The 18,674-nt window shown below is 33.4% G+C and overlaps 4 protein-coding genes across 7 annotated transcripts in view; 1 reads left to right on the top strand and 3 right to left on the bottom strand.

Annotated features, from left to right (window-relative positions):
* LOC18036693 (protein SUPPRESSOR OF GENE SILENCING 3) overlaps window positions 1-1,649 on the bottom strand; it is a 4,545-nt gene extending 2,896 nt beyond the window's left edge. The window contains exons 1-3 of one of the 3 annotated variants that reach the window (XM_024180460.1): window positions 1,479-1,649; window positions 1,255-1,343; window positions 1-185 (exon numbers count right to left, since the gene is read on the bottom strand). The exon at window positions 1-185 is cut by the window's left edge and continues 873 nt beyond it. In XM_024180460.1, coding sequence (XP_024036228.1) covers window positions 1-168 — 168 coding nt within the window. In that variant the 5' untranslated portion in view covers window positions 169-185; window positions 1,255-1,343; window positions 1,479-1,649. Of the gene's footprint in view, window positions 186-1,094; window positions 1,162-1,254; window positions 1,344-1,478 lie in introns of those variants that run through there. The other 2 variants (XM_024180459.1, XM_006426340.2) reach the window with 2 other exon arrangements.
* A 1,677-nt stretch (window positions 1,650-3,326) lies between these two features.
* Window positions 3,327-5,318, bottom strand: LOC18037323 (GDSL esterase/lipase At5g08460). Its single transcript, XM_006426338.2, has 5 exons — window positions 4,860-5,318; window positions 4,629-4,756; window positions 4,052-4,297; window positions 3,670-3,925; window positions 3,327-3,596 (listed from the first exon to the last, which is right to left on the bottom strand). The coding sequence occupies exons 1-5, from the start codon at window positions 5,296-5,298 to the stop codon at window positions 3,376-3,378; spliced, it is 1,290 nt and encodes a 429-aa protein (XP_006426401.2). The 5' UTR covers window positions 5,299-5,318; the 3' UTR covers window positions 3,327-3,375.
* A 101-nt stretch (window positions 5,319-5,419) lies between these two features.
* On the bottom strand, window positions 5,420-7,308 carry LOC112096700. Of its 2 annotated transcripts, XM_024180017.1 has the most exons (3): window positions 7,157-7,307; window positions 6,046-6,574; window positions 5,420-5,949 (listed from the first exon to the last, which is right to left on the bottom strand). In XM_024180017.1, exons 2-3 carry the CDS (start codon window positions 6,512-6,514, stop codon window positions 5,435-5,437), a joined length of 984 nt encoding a protein of 327 aa, XP_024035785.1. In that variant the 5' UTR covers window positions 6,515-6,574; window positions 7,157-7,307; the 3' UTR covers window positions 5,420-5,434. The 2 variants fall into 2 exon arrangements, with proteins under 2 accessions (XP_024035785.1, XP_024035784.1); XM_024180016.1 differs by having other exon boundaries at window positions 5,420-6,574; window positions 7,157-7,308.
* Window positions 7,309-10,727: 3,419 nt separating this feature from the next.
* LOC18037322 (PHD finger protein At1g33420) lies at window positions 10,728-15,695 on the top strand. The gene is made up of 5 exons (XM_006426337.2): window positions 10,728-11,534; window positions 12,865-12,991; window positions 13,207-13,422; window positions 13,575-14,195; window positions 14,505-15,695. Exons 1-5 carry the CDS (start codon window positions 11,204-11,206, stop codon window positions 15,337-15,339), a joined length of 2,130 nt encoding a protein of 709 aa, XP_006426400.1. The 5' UTR covers window positions 10,728-11,203; the 3' UTR covers window positions 15,340-15,695.
* Window positions 15,696-18,674: the final 2,979 nt, after the last annotated feature.

Here is an 18,674-nt window from a genome sequence, read left to right as displayed (position 1 = left end):
AACCTCCCATCCACCATCATCCTGTGCCGAATCCAGGCTGATATCTGCTACAGATCCGCTCAAATGATCAACCTGGGAATTGGAGACTTCAGTCACATTTTTCCCCTTCACAGAAGTGTTGCTGCTGCCAGCAGCAATTGGAGACTTTCCACCTCTTCTTGCACTCATCTTAGTGCAAAAATCCTCTATAAGATAATTGTTTCATAAAACTTGTGAGTCAAATCTTAATATTTAACAGTGACAAAACATAAACAAGAAAGACAGTAACCTAAAAATCCAACAAAAACATCACAGAAAAATATATAGATAAGAGAAATAAAAGCAAGCAAAAGAAGGAAAATTTAACAACAAAGAAATTTCACTATCAGCTGTGAGAATTTCAGCTGATCATTCTGTCTGAAGATATTGTTGTGGAATCTTCCATTTCCTCCTTTATTATCACCAATTTGAAGAAAGAAAGGGAGTAAAAACGCAAAAGCTTTATAAACAAAGCATCAAACCAAAGCAATATCCAAGCAATAATATGAAATTTTTTTATCATTCCTTTGCTCAGGCAAAAAAATTAGTTAAGATAAAAAACCAATATAAGGAGATACAGAGTCTACCAAAAGAGATCAGCAATTTAAAAAGCTTTCAGAGGAAGCACTTCTCCAAAACATATACAAGAGAACAGAAAGACTCTCCCCCAACTAGACAACATAAGGAGATACGCAGTCTACCAAAAGAGACCAGCCATTTAAAAAGCTTTAAGAGGAAGCACTTCTCCAAAACATATACAAAAGACCAGAAAAACACTCCCCAGCTTCATGATTACACAAGTTGAAAACAGATATTTCTATTAAAAAAAACCTTGCGCACAATAAATTCAACAAAATCACCATCAAATAAATTTAAGCATTGTTTCCACTTAAAATGCAACAAAATAATAAAAAATCCATACACATATAGCACAGATGGAGGAAATCGTGTTTTCTCTTATCTGATGGACCACCAGATAGAAACAAAAGATAAAAAAGAAATTTCTCATTAGTTTTATATTCCAGAAAAATAAGCCGTTCTTCTCTTTCATCTCCATAGTACTAAGAAAAAATTACCTCAATCAAATCCAGAAGCAAACTTAATAGCTTAAGCTAGAACACATTTTATTCACAAACATCAAAAAAAAAAAAATGGAGAAACACAGAAAATGTTCTTTAATAAGCGTAAAATAGGCAGAGAAAAACCGCCGATGAAGATGGAAATGACAGATCTGACCTTCTATTGTAAAGAAAAAAATACCGTACAAATTTTAACCGAGAAATGGTTCGATGTTACCTTCGATTACCGAGCTAAGATCTCTTCACCTGTTAAAAAAAGTCCAAAGCCAAACGAAAAACGCACCGCATTAGACTTTGAAACTAATATAGAGAAGAAAAGGAGAAACACACAGCAAAAGAAACGATGATTTGGAACGACCCTCACGGGAAACAAGCACCGACCTGAGTGGAGAGAGCAAAAGGAAACAGTGTGTATCGGCGGAAGACTGAAGACTGGAGGTGAGAGCACGCTCTAAGTGAGTGAGACGCAGACGCTGAAGAAATATGCAGACTGGGCCCCTTCGATTTCGCCCTCGGCCTTTTATCTGTTTAATCCCCCGTATTATTTGCTCAGTTTTTTTTTTTCATTTAAACTCTGTTTTATTTTATTTCACGTAAATTTTATTTTCTAAACTGATACTTCTACCAATCGAGGACGGGGAATAATAAATAACAAAAAAAAATTATGAATAGAACATGCAATTTTGATTTTAACTACTTTCTTTCTTTCCCCGTTCGAAAAAGTTCTCATACCCATGAGCGATGCAATATCAGCATTTATTTACTTGTAAAATAGAATAGAATAATTAAATAAATCAGGACGAGATCCCATTTAGTAGCGTACTTTTGAATATCTTATAAAAGTACTCAATATAATTTGATATATATGATGAATATACACTCATTTTTGTTTTATTTTTAGTAATTATCACTTGTTAAAGCCATGTGTTTATAGGCAAAAAAAAAAAAAAAACTGAATGTAGCATTTATAGGGTTCTTGTCAGTATTATATTATATTATATTATATATATGTATATATATGAAATTAGGACAGATTTTTTTTATTTGATATTTATTTGAATTTCGCAAGAATCTGACTATATTTTCAATTCAATTATTTTTGTTCTTATGCTTTCAATGCTTATACTAAGAAAGGGTGATTCTGAATTTCAAGATAAGAGTTGTTTAAAATATATTTCTTTTCTTTTTTTATTTTCAAACCGAGCACAAGAACATCTATTTTGATCTCTATCTAATTTATATAGAGAATTGATTAAAAATGTCTCTTTTTATTTTGTCTATAACAGTGGGTGTAAGAAAAAACTTTCATTTATAGTCTCCTATTATTTAATTTAATATTGTATTGATTTAAAAAAAAATTAAGACTAGAAGAGCATATAAAAAATATTTATTTTTTTCAATCTCACAAATAAGATCTAAGAAGAAATACATAGATGGTCTAGGTGCAGATGGCTAAATATAAATCTCATAAGAATTTATTATTATACCATAAAATATTTTTATTTAATTAATTAAGATACTATATAATGTAATAGGAAGTCTAAATGATCTATATGTAGATATCCGCATCTAAAAATTTGTCTTCTTGTGTTAACTTCTACAAGAAGGCTGAATGGTCATCAAGTGAGAGAGAGAGGGAAAAAAAAGAAAATAAAATAAAAAAGGAACTCCTTCTGCATGAAGGAATGGGTCATTAATTATGAAAGGCAAAGGCTAAAACCGTATTTGTGCAAAGTGATTTTTGCGATTATAACACAGGACGGCCCACCTGTACCTATCTATTATACACGCTATCAACGGGAAAATTTCCTATTAATGATTGGTTGGCCTTAGTTAAATGAAATTGGTAAAGTCGATACTCTTTTTTTTTTCTTCCTTATTTATTTTTATCGTAGTTTAGACTAATAATATCATCCAATTTCAAAATAATAACAATAATAATCGTAATAATAATATATCACATTCTAAATAAATTTGCCATGAGAAATTGATAAATGTTCTTTTCGCTCAAAAAAAGAAAAAATAAAGATTACAAGGAGTATGCACGGAACCGCAATGACCCTCTTTTTTAACCTCTTCCACTATCTTTCTCTCGTAAACACATGATGCAACAATATAAACATATAATTAATAATCATCGAGCTTATGTTATGATTACGAGTATTAAATATTATGTATGTCATGTAACATGCATATAAAGGCTATATCATTTTGTGAATTGTGTGACCGTGTGTGCAACTTAGGAATTACACAAAATATTTGTAAGAAGAAAAAGTAATCAAACTAGAGCCATTTGTTTCACATTCATAGGATAGCAGTCGGATGATCCACCAGAGTACGCCCTTCGAGCAACAATCTCATTAAAAGCTTGTGATGGATGGTAAGCATCCCAGAACAAATACTGGTCTCTATTGAAACATGGGATTGAAAATGGAAGGCACGTAATTTGCCCTCTATTTCTTCCTATGCCACAACACCCTCTATCGGTCACACTGAGTCCTGCGACATGTTAGAACGAGATTTAGTGAGAAAGATTAATTCGATGCGCAAGGAGAATTTGGTTGGTTATTACCATAAAAATCAGGGTTATTGAGTATCTCTGTGAACAGTCCGTAAGTATTGCCGTAAACAAAAGTAGCCTCGGTGTAATTGGAGCTTAGCTGATCAACGAGAGCCATGAGTCGGGTGTTGAATGCTTGAGCCATATCGTTGACATAAGCAACACACTTTCCCGGCGGAGCAAGTCCGGTGGCTAGTTGATTCGGCATGCAGCCCAGAGGCCCGATTGCTGCTAACAAGAACTTTCTCATACCTAAATTGTACACCTCCTAAGAACGAATCACAAAAATTAAGAAACAACAGGATCAGATTTTGATTTTCTTTCGCTTGATGAGGAAGCGGGAAAGAAAAAAAAAATAGAAGCATGCATGCCATAAGTAGTGTCGTGTACGAACCATAATGTGGCTGGTGTAGTGATTTATGAGGAGATCAGCATATTGTTGGGGGTTGTAACTGGAGCTGGAGGAGTATGTAGATGGCATGAGATAATTGTTGATGTAGTCATTGCTACCAATGTTTACAACGACCAATGATTTTGCCAGGTGCTGTTGCAATTTTCTTTCATCCATTATTATGCTTTTTAGTTGGTCCAATGTTGTTTCGAAATTCTGAACCTGTTGGCTTAAGCTGAACCGATCTCCCTGCGTTACATTATCATGATCACACACGTACGTGTTAGCAAGCAGAAAAATAAGCAGTAGTTTATTATCCTTCAATTGATTATGAGTTAATATGTTCTTCGAGGTCTTATCAGTAATTTTTGAATAATTTTATTTAATTTATAAATTAATGTGTCGTCTCCAAGGTCTTGTCAGTAATTTTTAAATAACTTTATTTAATTAACCATCTGAGTTTGAAATTCGAGACAATAGTAGAGGGTAAAAAATTTTATTTAAATTTTAACCGCTACTCTATCTTTTCAAAATTGAAAAAAAAAAGCTTAAATTAATTATAAATTAGTTAAATAATTACTAGATTTTTTCCGGACTCATTGAGGATCCCTGCAGCTGCTGAAGCATAATTTACTCCCATAAGAATGTCTCTTCTGTCTGTGAAAGTAGTAGCAAATGGTGGAAGAAGAGGAAGACCTAACAGATCTCCTACAAATACAGAAACAATTAACAATGCTTACGTTGCAAGTATGGGAAGCGAAAAAAAACACGAGAGAGAGAGGAAAGAAAATGAAAGAGAAAGTTTAATTACCAAGAAAATCAATAATAGTTTTGCCATTACAGAATCTCCCAGTTGGGCCTGCTCCAATGAAATCAATGCCATATGGCAAATAGTTTGCTCTTGCCAAAGAGCTTATGTAATTGTTGTTTCCACAATCAACCAATGAGTCTCCAAACACAAACATTGCTGGAAATTGCTGCCCTACAACACTTCCATTCTTCCGAGCAACAACAAACAAACAAGAAATGAGAATTATAGCAAAACTCGACCATGGCTTTTCCATCTTTAGAATATTGTCCTTTGATCTTCTTCTTCTTCTTCTTCCCCTCTTTAATTTATCAAATGGAAGATGGAGCTTATAGGATGTTGATGCCGTAGAGGTAACCGTAAAGCATGGGCAGGGGCGGATCCAGGATTTGAAAGTACCCCGGGCTAATTTAAAAGGAAGGTTATATTGTAAAGTGAACATAAAATTTTATAAGAAAAAAATAAAATACACATAATAAGATGAGAGCATTAGAAATCTTACACTAAATAATAATTACTTTAAACAAAATAATTATATAAAAATAAAAAATAAAAATGTAGTCAATACAAAAATATAACTAAAATTGTACTTTTCGCGGCTTCAAATAATAAAATTCATCAATTATGGATTCTGGAACAATAGTATCTGCAATTTCTCTTTCAACATAGACAACCATACAATTTGAAAGAAACTCATTTTCCATCTTATTGCGAAGTGATGTCTTGATAAGGCTCATGGCTGAAAATGCACGCTCTGTTGTGGCTGTAGACACTGGAAGAGTCAACACTAGACGAATTAATCTATCAATCAAGAAATAGTGTTGTGACTTCTTTGTTTCAATTAATCGTCGACATAACTCAGAAAGTGATGCAACTTGTTGAAAAAGTGGATGAGAAAGCACATCAAACTTGTAATGCTCCAATTCTCTTCTCAAAGCAAAAATCTCATTTGCAGTGAAATCATGAGGATAAAATTTCTCAGCAAGACAACAAATACGATCTATATCAAATAATTTAAACCCATCGATTGGATCCAAAGCCGAGCTTAGAGTAAGGAGTTCCATAGTTTGCTCTGGGAACCTGCTATTTATCTCTGTCAATTGAAAATCTATTACATCATTAAATATATCAAAGTGATAATGATGCTCAACTGTAATATAATCTTTTTGTTGACAAGAGCGTCTTGTACCTTCCATATAACGAACACTCATATCAGCCACACTAATGTCATGCTTTCCACAAAATGATTCCACACTTCTAACAAAATCATCCCAACCATTATCTCGAAATTCTTGCAAAAGCCTTTTAGTACTTGTGATATAATTCAAAGCATTCAAGATGTCTAAAGATTTTGCTTGTAATGCTCGGCAAAGAATATCAGAGATCCCAAGAACTCTATGCAACAAAAGTAAAATGAACACAAACTCGAAGGATTTCATTTCTCTATACGCACTTTTAGCTTCTCCACGCATATCTCGACTGGGCCCATCATTAATCATCTTTCTTAGAACTTCAAGAGTTGCACCAAACATCTCAATAAGGGGTGTCAATACTAGTTGGAGTATCAACTTTCTCAAATTCAGCTCTTTGAGATTTAAGAGAACTTGAGGCATCAATATTGCACGGAGAACTTGTTTCATTTGATGATTGACCGCCATTTACTTTGGCAAAGAATGAAAGTAGAGTTTCCTCGGCTTGGATTTATCGGACATTATAACCTATAAATTACCATAACATGAAACTACATAAGAATTAATAAATTAATTAATAATTACAATTTACAAGCTTAATTAGCATGCTTAAATAAATTAAACAATTCAATTTTTTTCATCTTTTCCATTATAAAAAAAATTATTAGTGAAAAAATAACCATAATAAATCAACTCAAACTAATAAATCACAAAACTTATTAAAAAAAAGCCAATCAAATATTCAAAATAATATACAAGCTTAATTAACATGCTTAAATAAATTAAACAATTTAAATTTTTTTCATCTTTAATTATTAAGCCAATCAAATAATTTAATTATTAAACAATTAATAATTCCATTTTAAAAGTTGTACAACTATTAAATTCAATTTGCTTGAGTTTTACCAGGACATATATGGATAGCAATCAAAATTGAAACTTTACAAACTAATGAATCAAAACAAATTACAGAGCAAATCAGCAAAACCAATCACAAAAACTAAATAGCCAATTACAAATTCAAAATAATGAATCAAAATAAAATATAGAGCAAACTAGTAAAATCCATCACAAAAAAATAAGATTTTTATATAAGTTGTGAAAGCATACCAGTAGAAAAACATGCAAAGCCCAAGAAATTGGAAGACGAAGCAGATGAAGAATCGTGAAGAGGACAATCGATTTTTTTAATTCTTGGCTTTGAGAATTGTTGTCGGTTGAGAGTAAAGAAAAAGTGAATTAGGTAAAGATTCTTTCCTTTTTTTTAGTTTCAATGGCACTCTTGTAATTAATTATTAGTGGCATGATTGTAATTTTAACTAACATATTTGATTTTTTTTTCCTTTTCTATACCGGGCTACAGCCCGGTATAGCCCACTAATGGATCCGCCTCTGAGCATGGGGAATATGCTTTTCTTTTAGAAAAGTGACGAACGTTTCTGATCAAAAAGCAACAGTTCTTCAGTTTCTGCCTTTTTTTAATTTGGCCATACTTTTCTTCTCCTTTTTGACTCAGTAAAAACTAGTTGGTATATAAAAACAAGCGTCATCTAACTGAAATAATAAAATTTCTTATATAATTGAAATAAAAAATTTTTATACAAAAACAAGATGTCTGTGGTTTTATCTCGCTCACACGTGCGTTGGGGAATTGAGTTGCTGGTAGAGTAAATAAAAATACACTTTAATGGCCACTGAAGAGATAAAAATAATTTTAAAATAAATTTATTTTTTTTTTGAAGAAGGTATCATACAGTTTTCTAGCAAACATTTTCAATAGCAAAACAAAAAAAAAAATGCAATGCAGAAAATGAAATCTACGACTCTACAATAACAACACGCATAACAAAGAATTATATAATAATAAATGAATGAAGCTTTCAAGAAACCAAAAAGAAAAGAAAAGAACTGAAAGTATATCAGTACAATTTTTCGAACTTGAAGATTAATTATTGTTATTAAAAAAATCAGAAAAAAATTAAAATTAAGACAAGAAAATGTACTTGGACTTGGCCCAAGTCTTATCAGTGGAGGCCCTGGACCCTCGAAAAAAAGAGTAGTGCTACATCCACGCTTCATTATCTCTTAACACCCCTTTTCTGTTTTATTATTTTAAATATTTGAAAATTAACTCTTAAAAAAAAAATTCGGTTGACACCCCTCTTAATACCAACACTAACCCTCAATGAACCCTCCTCTTCAAACCACATTGGTTTTTCTGTTACTATTTATGTGAGAGCAAGAAGAACTAATCAATCAACAAGAAAGAAAGAAAAATTCAGCTAAAGAGAAATCCTAAAATTACAATGAAACTTTTCCTCTGATGCCTGAATAGAAGTTTTCTAAAAAAAAAAAAAAGATAAAATTAATTTTTAATTGTTGTGATGGCTTTTGAATCTATTAGTCTACAATCAAATTATTTTGTCTTGCATTACTTGTTATTTTGATTTGTTAAATAGATTATTCCTTTTATTCATAAAATTTTCTTCCAAATTCACTACTCTTGTATATTCTCCCTCTTTCTTTTTCCATTTCTATCAGATAAAAAATAATAGGCCTCACTAGAGCCAAGATAAATATGGTCCCGACAAAGTCCAAGAGGAGATAAACAAAAATTATTAAAAGAAACCTCTTACGTTCTAAGATTCCTAACCTAAAAAATTCTTAGGATAAAAATCCTAAATTTCGAGGTTCATAACCTCTAAGGTTCCTAAAATAAACCTCAACCACATAGATTCTAGAGTTCCTAAGCTCCAAGTTTCAAAACTTCTTAGATTCAAAGGTTTATAGGACAAACCACCTAAGATAAAACCTTCAAAGTTATGAATTTTTTAACCTCTAAAAATCCTAAGTTCCAATGTTTATAGGATAAACACTCTAAGTTCCAAGATTTGTAAGACAAATTACCTAATATAAAACCTCTTAGGTTCCAAAAAGGTTATTAAGATCACAAGATTCTAGTAAAAACCTCCTATAGGATAAACCTTTTGGGTTTTAAGGTTCATAATGCAAACCACCTAAAATAAAACCTCATATGTTCGAAAGTCTCTATGACAAACCACTTAGAATAAAACATTATAGGTTTTGAGGTTCATAACTTCTAAGGTTTTTAGGATAAACCTCATAAAAAAAAAAACTCATAATTTCTTAGATTCATAGGAAAATAAGGAGTACAAGCTTTGAAATATAAAATGAATCAAAAAATCAAATTGGACCGGATTGGATTGAACCAAAATTCAAACCAAAATTTGAACTGTTAGCTGAACTAAAATTTGATTTGTTAACCTAAACCATTAAGTGAATCGTTATCAAAAAACTGAAATCGAATCGAAAAACCAAAACTGAATTGAACTAAGCTTTCAGTTTCGATTTGATTTTTATTTTCCTTAAAGACCAATTGGTTTTCTTGGATTTCCTACCTGAACTGAATTGAAATTTTCGTTTTATCTCAAAACCGAACCGAACCAAATTAATTCCCACTCCTACTAAGCATGAAAGAAGAATTTTGTCTTCTCATGTGACTTTTTTTTTTTTTTTGAGACTGATTAATCATCAGATTACTGCATTACACAGATATTTACAACAACTGCTTATTGTAGCAGAGGTATTACACTGATATTTACAATCAGATATACATGATTGGGACTTACATTATTACAATGAATTCTATGAAGTACATGCCCAATACAAATAACCCCTCACAGGAGAGGATGTCCATACTCCACTTGCATTTCGCAAGGGAGAAGGATATAAAGAACATTTAGCCCCCACAATGCTTTTGTGGGGGCTAGAACCGCTGCCCTCACAAGCAGCAGCCCACCACTTCGGCCAAGGCCGAAGTGGCGTCTTCTCATGTGACTAAAATAAGGTTAAAGCAATATATTTTAATTAATGTAAAGCAGTAAATTCACAAGAGGTATTTTTTTCCGAACTATTAAGGGAGTTAAAAGCACCTCTCCAAAAAGAATAATCAACATTTGTGTGTTTGAGTCATGTCCAAGAGCCAGACCTGGCTTGGGCCTGTCTTCTTCCAAAAAGTAAATTCTCTCTTAACAAAAGAGAGCTACTGAAGTGAAAATCTATAGGAAAGTTTGAGTAGTTTCAAATGTCATTTACATAACAATAATAAAAATCGAGTTATATATGAAAAAGTCGTGATCTGCTGTGCAATGTCACACATTTTTTTGTGCGTGATAGGGCATGTATCACAATTTTATGAGTCGATTTGAACTAATTAAATCATGACACGTGATCTATCGTGCTATCGTACATAATAACATGTGTGGCGGTGCGTATATAATCAGATTTCTATGTGAAAAAAAAAGAAATATATTTAAATTTTATTCGAAATTTACATTTTTTAAGGAATCGTATTAGTTATTTAAAAAATGTGTTGCCAAAGGTAAGATTATAATCAATTAATTAATCATCTAGGAAAGCTCTAGAAAGGCAACATGTAAACTTGAAATGTTTAATAATAAAAACAGAGATTTTGAATCCTTCATTTTGTATCCGCGCCTGGCATTGTGTCCGCGCACCAATTGAGAAGTGAGTTTCCCTAGAACAAGTAAAATTACTACTTTCCCATCCAGTATTTCGGCACTAGTTCTGTTCACCCGTTATCTAAGCTGACAAAGAGTAAGACTCGACAAACAAACCCAAAAAAAAAGGACAAGGCGTAGGGGTATTTAAGTAATTCCATAAAAACCGATGGCCTCCCAGTCTTCTAATTTAAAAGGTACATGTATCGCTGAACACGCTTAACAACGAAGTTTTCGATACTAACAACTTTCTCTTTCTTTCTCCTATTCTCTTTACCCAAACCGCCTTTACGTTTCTGTCGGATTCGAATTCCCAAAAATATAAATAAATTAAATAAATAAAAGCGAGAAACAAACTTAAAGCTAAATCTAAATAACTAATCAATCAAATAAAATCAATCACAGAGTTTTGATGAATCATGATCTGTGCTGATCTCATCTGACCAAACATACAACCCTACACAATCTCATCAAACGTTCCTTTTTATTTTCCCTCTCAAAACACAAGCCCAAACCGAAAAGACCACACACTACACAGAATCGCATCACATACAAATCTCGCTTTCTCTAATCTACACCGTGCGATCAACTATCCCTCTGTTTCCAGATCCAAGATATGGTTGTGAACGGCAGGCCATTGAAGCGGATGAAGCGAAGAGTCACCGCGGATCTTAACGACTTCCTTACTTTTCCTTCTACCGACGGTTCTGGATCTGCTCCAACGGCGCCGTTTAGGACTAGTATTAGATCTTTTTTGGCTAATCACGCGTTGATGCCGCCACCCTCCTCCCTGTTACCCCACCTTCTTACGTGGCAGATACTGTTCCGAGTCGCTGACGCAACGGACGGTTCTGATTCCACGACCCCGCTCACTGTGTGTTTGGACGTGGTGGAGGAAGACGTCGCCAGATCCAGATCTGTATACTGCGATCAGTGCCGAGTTGTTGGTGAGTTGACACGTTCCGAGTTCATTCTTGTTGACCGAGTCTCTCTTCTCTAATTTTTTTATTTCTTTTTTTATTTTTTATGTTGCTCCACGCAATTCTAGGAAAGTCTTTGGCTTTTTGTTCCCGGTAGCCGGTCTCTAAGGCGGGAAATCAGAGATTCTTTTGTTTTTGTAAAGTTTAGCGATAACTCATGCGGTTATATCGTGAGATGGCTTTTTTTTAATGAACGGTGGATATGAAAATCTTAACGGATAAGAACAAAGAGAAAAGTTTTAAGTCTGGGGACGCATTAGTTTACACCTGGCAATTTCTCACGAGATGTACGGAGACGCGTTTAGTGTTAAGTTTGTGGGCAACGCGGGGCCCTTGTCTATAGAGAGATGTTATTTTCGTGTGCGGTTTGAAGGACACGTAGCAGTTTTTAATCATATTGGCCTCCATATTGATGTGACTGGACACCATTCTTTAGCGGTTGCGTGACAACTATTATTTGGTGGTCGCACGACTTAGTTTCCTACCCCAGAATAGCCCTCATAATTTAAGTATGGACTGCTAGTTATCTAAGTGTGATTGTAGGATGGCATGCTTGTAAATACTTGGACATCCGTGGTTGATATTTGAGAAAGTGAACATCAATAAGTGATTCTAATGCTTACTCTTCACTTGACGTCGTAAAATTCTGGGACACGTCATCAAATGGATTAATACTCGATTAGTTTTTTTATTATATTTAAGCTGATCATACTGGATTGGTAAACATTGATGTTAAAATACAAGTTTTCTTTTGACATACACGTAAAATACTCAAGTTTTTTTTTTATAAAACTTTTTTTTTTTTTGTGTATCCGTAGTCTTTCAGTCTTTCTAATGTGCTCATGTTTTGATTTATTTTTTTCGGCCGAGAATCTTATGTTTTGATTGATATGGGGCGTGGTTTAACCTTTTGTCTGACGTTGCTGATGAGTTTTCGTTATGATATGATTATGATATAAAAACCTTTGCGCCTGTACTGTTGTTTGTGAATGAGCTGAGAATATATGTTTCATGAGTTCCATCTACTAAAATTTGATTCTGGCCTTGTTCAAATGAATTACTTTTAATATTGTGGCTTTTGTTTGGTTCGAATCAACTGTGACCTTAACTGCATTGAACTGACTTGTGGTTTTTTGAAGAACTTTTAGGATAGGACAGGAAATGTCATTTTACTGATGGACTGTAAAATTTGTCATCATGCAGTGTAGCTTTCTTGCAGAAATTTAAATATATTGCACATAACAGCAAATTTCTGTCATTAGATTTCTTATCGTGCATTTTTTATTTTGATTTTTAGGTTGGAGTGGCAATCCTGTAAGCAGTAAACGCTACCATTTCATTGTCAAGGCTGATGGTAATTCCATTGGTGGGTATAACAAACCATGTACGTGCTGTGGGGATGCCCTGCATTTGTCAGAATCCAGGTGAGTGATTTTATTCTTTTTACTGGTTAGCCATTGTGTCTGTCCTTTGCATTATAATTTATCTCAATAACATTGTGACAATGTCTCAATGATTTGGATGTATCGATGTATTAACCAGAATTCATTTAAAAGAAGAATTAATTCTTATTTGTTGTATTTTTGGTACTTCAACCACATCAAATTTGTTTACATTATTCTTGGTTTTTCATTGTAAGGTGCAAGACATGCAACCATGTGACGACGACGGATGATGTTGAGGATTGGGTGTACCACCAGTTAGAGGATACTACTCATCTTTTACATGGAGTGGTTCATGCGAATGGTTATGGCCATCTTCTTAGGGTCAATGGCAGAGAAGGTGGATCTAGGGTCCTTGCAGGTTGTCATATCATGGACTTTTGGGATCGGTTATGTAAAGCTCTTGGAGTCAGGTTAGGGTTTCAGATAACTATATTATGCTAGATCTTCCTTGTGATTAGTTTTTGTTTTGCATGTTAAGTTCAGTAACTCTGGAATCATCAATTATCTAACACTAGCAGCGAGTTAGAATCCAGCTAATTTGTCTTTTTCTCTTGGTAAATAGAAAGGTTAGTGTGATGGATGTATCAAAAAAGTACGGATTGGAGTACCGGCTGCTTCATGCCGTAACCAAAGGCCATCCGTGGTATGGTGACTGGGGTTATGAATTTGGTGCTGGTAGTTTTGCTCTCACTCACGATGCCTATAAATCAGCTGTGGAAACCCTTTCTACCATGCCATTGTCCATCTTTTTTTCTCAAGGACGGAAACCTCGCACTCATCTGCAAGACAGAATCTCATTTTACCAGTCATTATCTGAGTGTGAGCTTGTAAATATAAGAGATCTATTTTCTTTCTTGATGAAGTTAATTTATGACAACCACAAGTCTTCCTCTACTCGCATTGATGATGCAACTTGCAAGAAGCTTAGTCCTTGTACCCCAGGGGTCTTGCACTCTTGGACTAAGGGAGAAATTGAACGTGTGGATGAAGCCATGTTTAGAGTACTTCGGGCTGTGTCTGGATCCAATTGGGTTAGTTGGCGAACTCTTAGGGGTGCAGTATGCAAAGTGGCTCAACCAGAGCTACTTGATCATTGTCTCAAGGAGCTTGGAGGAAAATTAGCAGCTGATGGGATGGTGGTTGTAGCCAGGTGCAATCCGGATTCGGGTGTATTTGAGTACAGGTCAGCATTTACTTCCTATTGAAATTATTTGTGTCAGCTATTTTCTTGATTATGATCCAGGCTTTCTTTTTTGTTATAATTGAAAGTTATTTCAGATACCACTCTTTACTAAAATATGTTTATTTTGATACCATAGGTTGGAACTGTGTTTTGCCATTTACATTGAAGCCTTTTTAAATAGTATATTTAGAACAAATTGTTTTATGCATGAAACTTGGGGGGTTTCTTGTCATTTGACTTCTCTGTTTAGTTCTTTATGATTTTTATATTGAGTAAAGATGATTTACTTTATTGTTGTCTCTGTCACAGACTTGAGGCAGCTAATGAATCCTTCAATGGTGTTACATCTTGCAATGATTCTCCTGTTGTTAAGCATCCATCTCAAGAAATTCTCCTGCGAGACCTGAAACTCTTTTTTGAGAGTCTGTTGCATCCACAAACCATGCTAAACTATGGACCTGAGGCAATAAGGGATCTTGCTATCAGTTCAGCTACAAAGCTCATTGACTGCAAGCAGTTCATGAAAGATTACAAGCCTGAAAAGACTTCCTCAATTAATGATTCATACACAATCCGCCTCTCATGTCAGTTAGAACTCATGGATCCATCCGAAGATAATGTCCCTGATCCACCTTCCGAGATAATTGTCTTGCCTAGAAATGCTACCGTTTCTGACCTCAAAACTGAAGCATCAAGTGCTTTCCAAGATGTATATTTAGTATTTAGAAGATTTCAGGCCGATGAGCTTCTTGGCTATAGTGGTGTAGATGATTCCACCCAGGTTAAACTCTTACTAGGGGCCGCAGAATCAGTTCGAGTTCGAGGGAGATGCCTAGGGAAAAATGGGCTTAGCAAATACAGAATGGAGAGAGGCATTGAGAGATGGACGGTGGATTGCATCTGTGGAGCTAAGGATGATGATGGGGAAAGGATGTTTGCTTGCGATGTGTGCGGGGTGTGGCAGCACACAAGATGTTCTGGCATTCATGATTCCGATGCAGTTCCAGCTAGGTTTGTTTGCTGCAGATGTAGAGGCACTGAAAAAATGTCTAAACCTAGTGGGTTCTGCAAAGATGAGAATACTTCCACTGACGATAGTAGCTGCTTTGGGAAGAGCGTGGCAACACCTTTTAAAGTTCGGTGAGAATTTTAACTGCTGTACATGTGTTCTCTCTTTGTCTAGGAGAGGATTCATAGGGCCTAAATGGACTGTGTACATAAGAAGAAACAAGCTCAAATTTGTTTCGGGCCGTTGTTCTCTCCGCTCTTTCCAGAATAGTATATGCTTTTGCATTTTGCTTCCCTCTGTATATAAATTTTAACTGGTGTCTGATTTATAGTATTCTGCAAGCGCAACTAGAAGAGAGAGTAGACACTAATAAATTGAAAGGGAAAAAACTAACTGATGGATTTAAGAATTCGCAGTTGCTTCTGTTTCGTTCCTCTACTTGTTTTTTCTTTTAATTATTGTTGTTAATGGAAAAATGCAAATTTAAAATCTGGGTCATCTTATGAGTTTTATTAACCTTGCTCAAAACATAACTGCATCGTCAAAATGCGTTGCTTAAGCCTTGAGCATTTCTTCACGGCCTAGAACTGTTGAGTGTTGACCGTCTATTTTAGTAAGACGTGCCGCATGTTTTGTTGGTTGAGCGGCCTATCGCACTTATTTGTTTATGAAAACCAAGTGAGTAGAGATGAGATTTATAATGGGGGAGAATTATAGGTCTCCAACAAATGTGAATATATATCTCAATATAAAAAATAATAATAATTGTGATATAATAGAATGGATTAAAATGAGTCCCAGTAGATCTTTATAAAAATACCAATAGACTTCTAATCGTATCATTATTAAAAAAAAAAAAAAAAAAAAAAAACGATTATGTTCTATCATCATTTGAGGAAGTGGAAAATCTTTCGGAGCGCGTCGAATACTTGATGACTTGATGTAAGTGGTCAGAGCCAATTCGTGGCTTCACATAGTTAAAATGCTATCACCTATTGGTCCCGGAGAATGAAATATATAAAAAATAGATTCATCCAAGGATTTGGCTGCGACATATTTACTTACGTTAACTTGAATCTTAAATCTGTAGAAATTTATAAAAACTTTAAATGTAGAACATAATTAACTTTAAAAAAAAGGAAAAATATCATTTTTATCCTTAAAGCTTGATACAATAGCCTATTTTATTCTCACTATTTAAATAATAACTTATTTCATGTATATTTTTTAAACAACAGCCTAAAACACTCTTTCATTAATTTATCATTAGTATATTATATAATTTATTGAGGGCCAATAGAAATTCAAATAATGATATACAAATTATTTTAAAATAAACTCTCACATACAATTAAAAACATGTCTTTCTGTATAAATTTAAAATTGAAGGGTAACTGAATAAATAAACAATAATAAACAAAATAATATGTAAAACACATATTTAACAAAATAAAAAAACATAGATTTTACGAGTATTAGAGTATTTTTTTTAATTCTTTAGTTTGTTCTTGACTTTAATTTAGTCAAAATAAATAAATACATAATCAATTAGTACTGTTATTCTACCAAAAGCAAATATACAATCCTTCATTTACGTAAACAAAATATGCACTAAAGACATAAAAATACATATTTAGAAATACCACAGAATAAAATACATCGGTACTCTTTTTTTTAATCTTTTAACTTATCATTGACCTTAATATGAACCATGATTGCTAATAACAGTTCACTGAACACGTTTCTATGTTTGAAATGTTAATATTTTTTTAAAAAAATAAAAGCATATTGTTAATCTCATTCAAGTTGAACGTGTACAAAGCACTCATGTAATGATGATACGCTCCACGGAAACATGTGGTGCTGCCATACATACGCGTTCGAAGCACTCATCAATTCATCATATAAAGTATACAAGAAATGGAATTGCACGCGTAACATAAAACTTTTTTTACGACTTAACTTAGTTCCCCACTTCCACCATAAAAGACAAAACTCAAAGTAGGTTTCCAAATTTCTTATGGAAACCAGCTGCATTGCATTGCGTTTACCTTTTTTTTTTTTTTAAATATAAAAAAGGGAAAATAAAAGTCGTAAGCTATCCTAATATTATTGGGATCCCCCAAAGTTATATGTAATGTAACTTATGGTATGTTTGGTTTGAAGAAATATAAGGAGAGGAGAGGGAAGTAGGAGAGGGGAAAGAAAAAAATGAGAAAAAAATGAATTCTATGTCTAACCAAATAATGAAAATGAGATTGACACTCTTTTTCACTTATTTTCTCTCTTCCTTTTTTCTTTCTATTCGTATCCTCTCCTACCATTTCTTCCAACCAAACACGCACTTAGGTTTGCCATATTATTGTATTACCGTAGGTAAATAAACTCAACATCTGTCGGGGCGAAAAAAGAAAAAAAAAGAAGTTTTTGTTGGAAGTTTCTTCATTATCAATGATCAATTTATTTGTAGTTAAATCTGTGTCTAAGCATTAATAATTACATTGTGCAAGTAATTGCTGACAATTTTGGAGTAGTGATTGTAGTTTACAGGATAATGTGTTTTTAGCTACAAGCCTCCAGCTACATTTTTAACTTTTGAACTGTAACAGTATAGCTTTGCTGAAATTTAATTTATGTTCGATTTTTAAAGTTTAATATGACAAGACTCCTAATAATAAGACACAAAATTACCAACATTTCTCAAGTAGTCTCAAGTTTTGACATGAAATATTGTTATATTTCATTCATTCTGATATCTGAAGCCTAAATTACATCCGAAACTCAAAATACATAACATTATAATCATATCAAAATTTTATTAAACATAATTACGTGCTAGAGGAAATGCATATGCACATATCCACTTTTAAAATCTAAAATTCAAATTTCCTCGCTTTTGCCTTTTTTTTTTTTTTCTTTCCCTCATCACTCACATAGATAAACAAGATTTTGCTTTTACTTTCTAGTGTTGTTCCCATAGAATATAAAGATTTAACGATGACTTGAGAGTGGAACCCGAGGTCAACCATTTAATTTTTTTTTTTCGTATCGTCGTCTCCAAGTTTTTTAATTTCTCTCCACTAGACATTCAAGTGGACCAATAAGGTCTCTAATTAGTGGAATTTTCTAGACAAATCATTATACATCACTAAGTCAGTCAATTAATAAATGTTTAATTTTAACCTTGGCTTCTATTTTGAAAATTGAAATTACGTGTTTATAAATACAAGATGTTGCCTGCTTCTTGGATTTGACAGTCAACAAATTAAAAATGGTGAAATTTTGTTACGTGTCTTCGTACATGTAATTGACATGCATAAAATTAATAATTTAATATAATTATCATAATATTAATTATTACAGATTGGGTGGAGCAAACGGCAGTCCCACTATCTCAATAATTCAACCTTTCCATTTCTTCTCAATATATAATCATTAGCATTTATAAATACACACTCTTCGCCACACTA

This window comes from Citrus clementina, unplaced genomic scaffold (genome assembly GCF_000493195.1).
Source record: "Citrus clementina cultivar Clemenules unplaced genomic scaffold, Citrus_clementina_v1.0 scaffold_7, whole genome shotgun sequence".
In the NCBI taxonomy this organism is placed as follows: Eukaryota; Viridiplantae; Streptophyta; class Magnoliopsida; order Sapindales; family Rutaceae; genus Citrus; species Citrus x clementina.
Note: the sequence above shows the minus strand (reverse complement) of the source record. Positions and strands in the feature narration are given on the sequence as shown.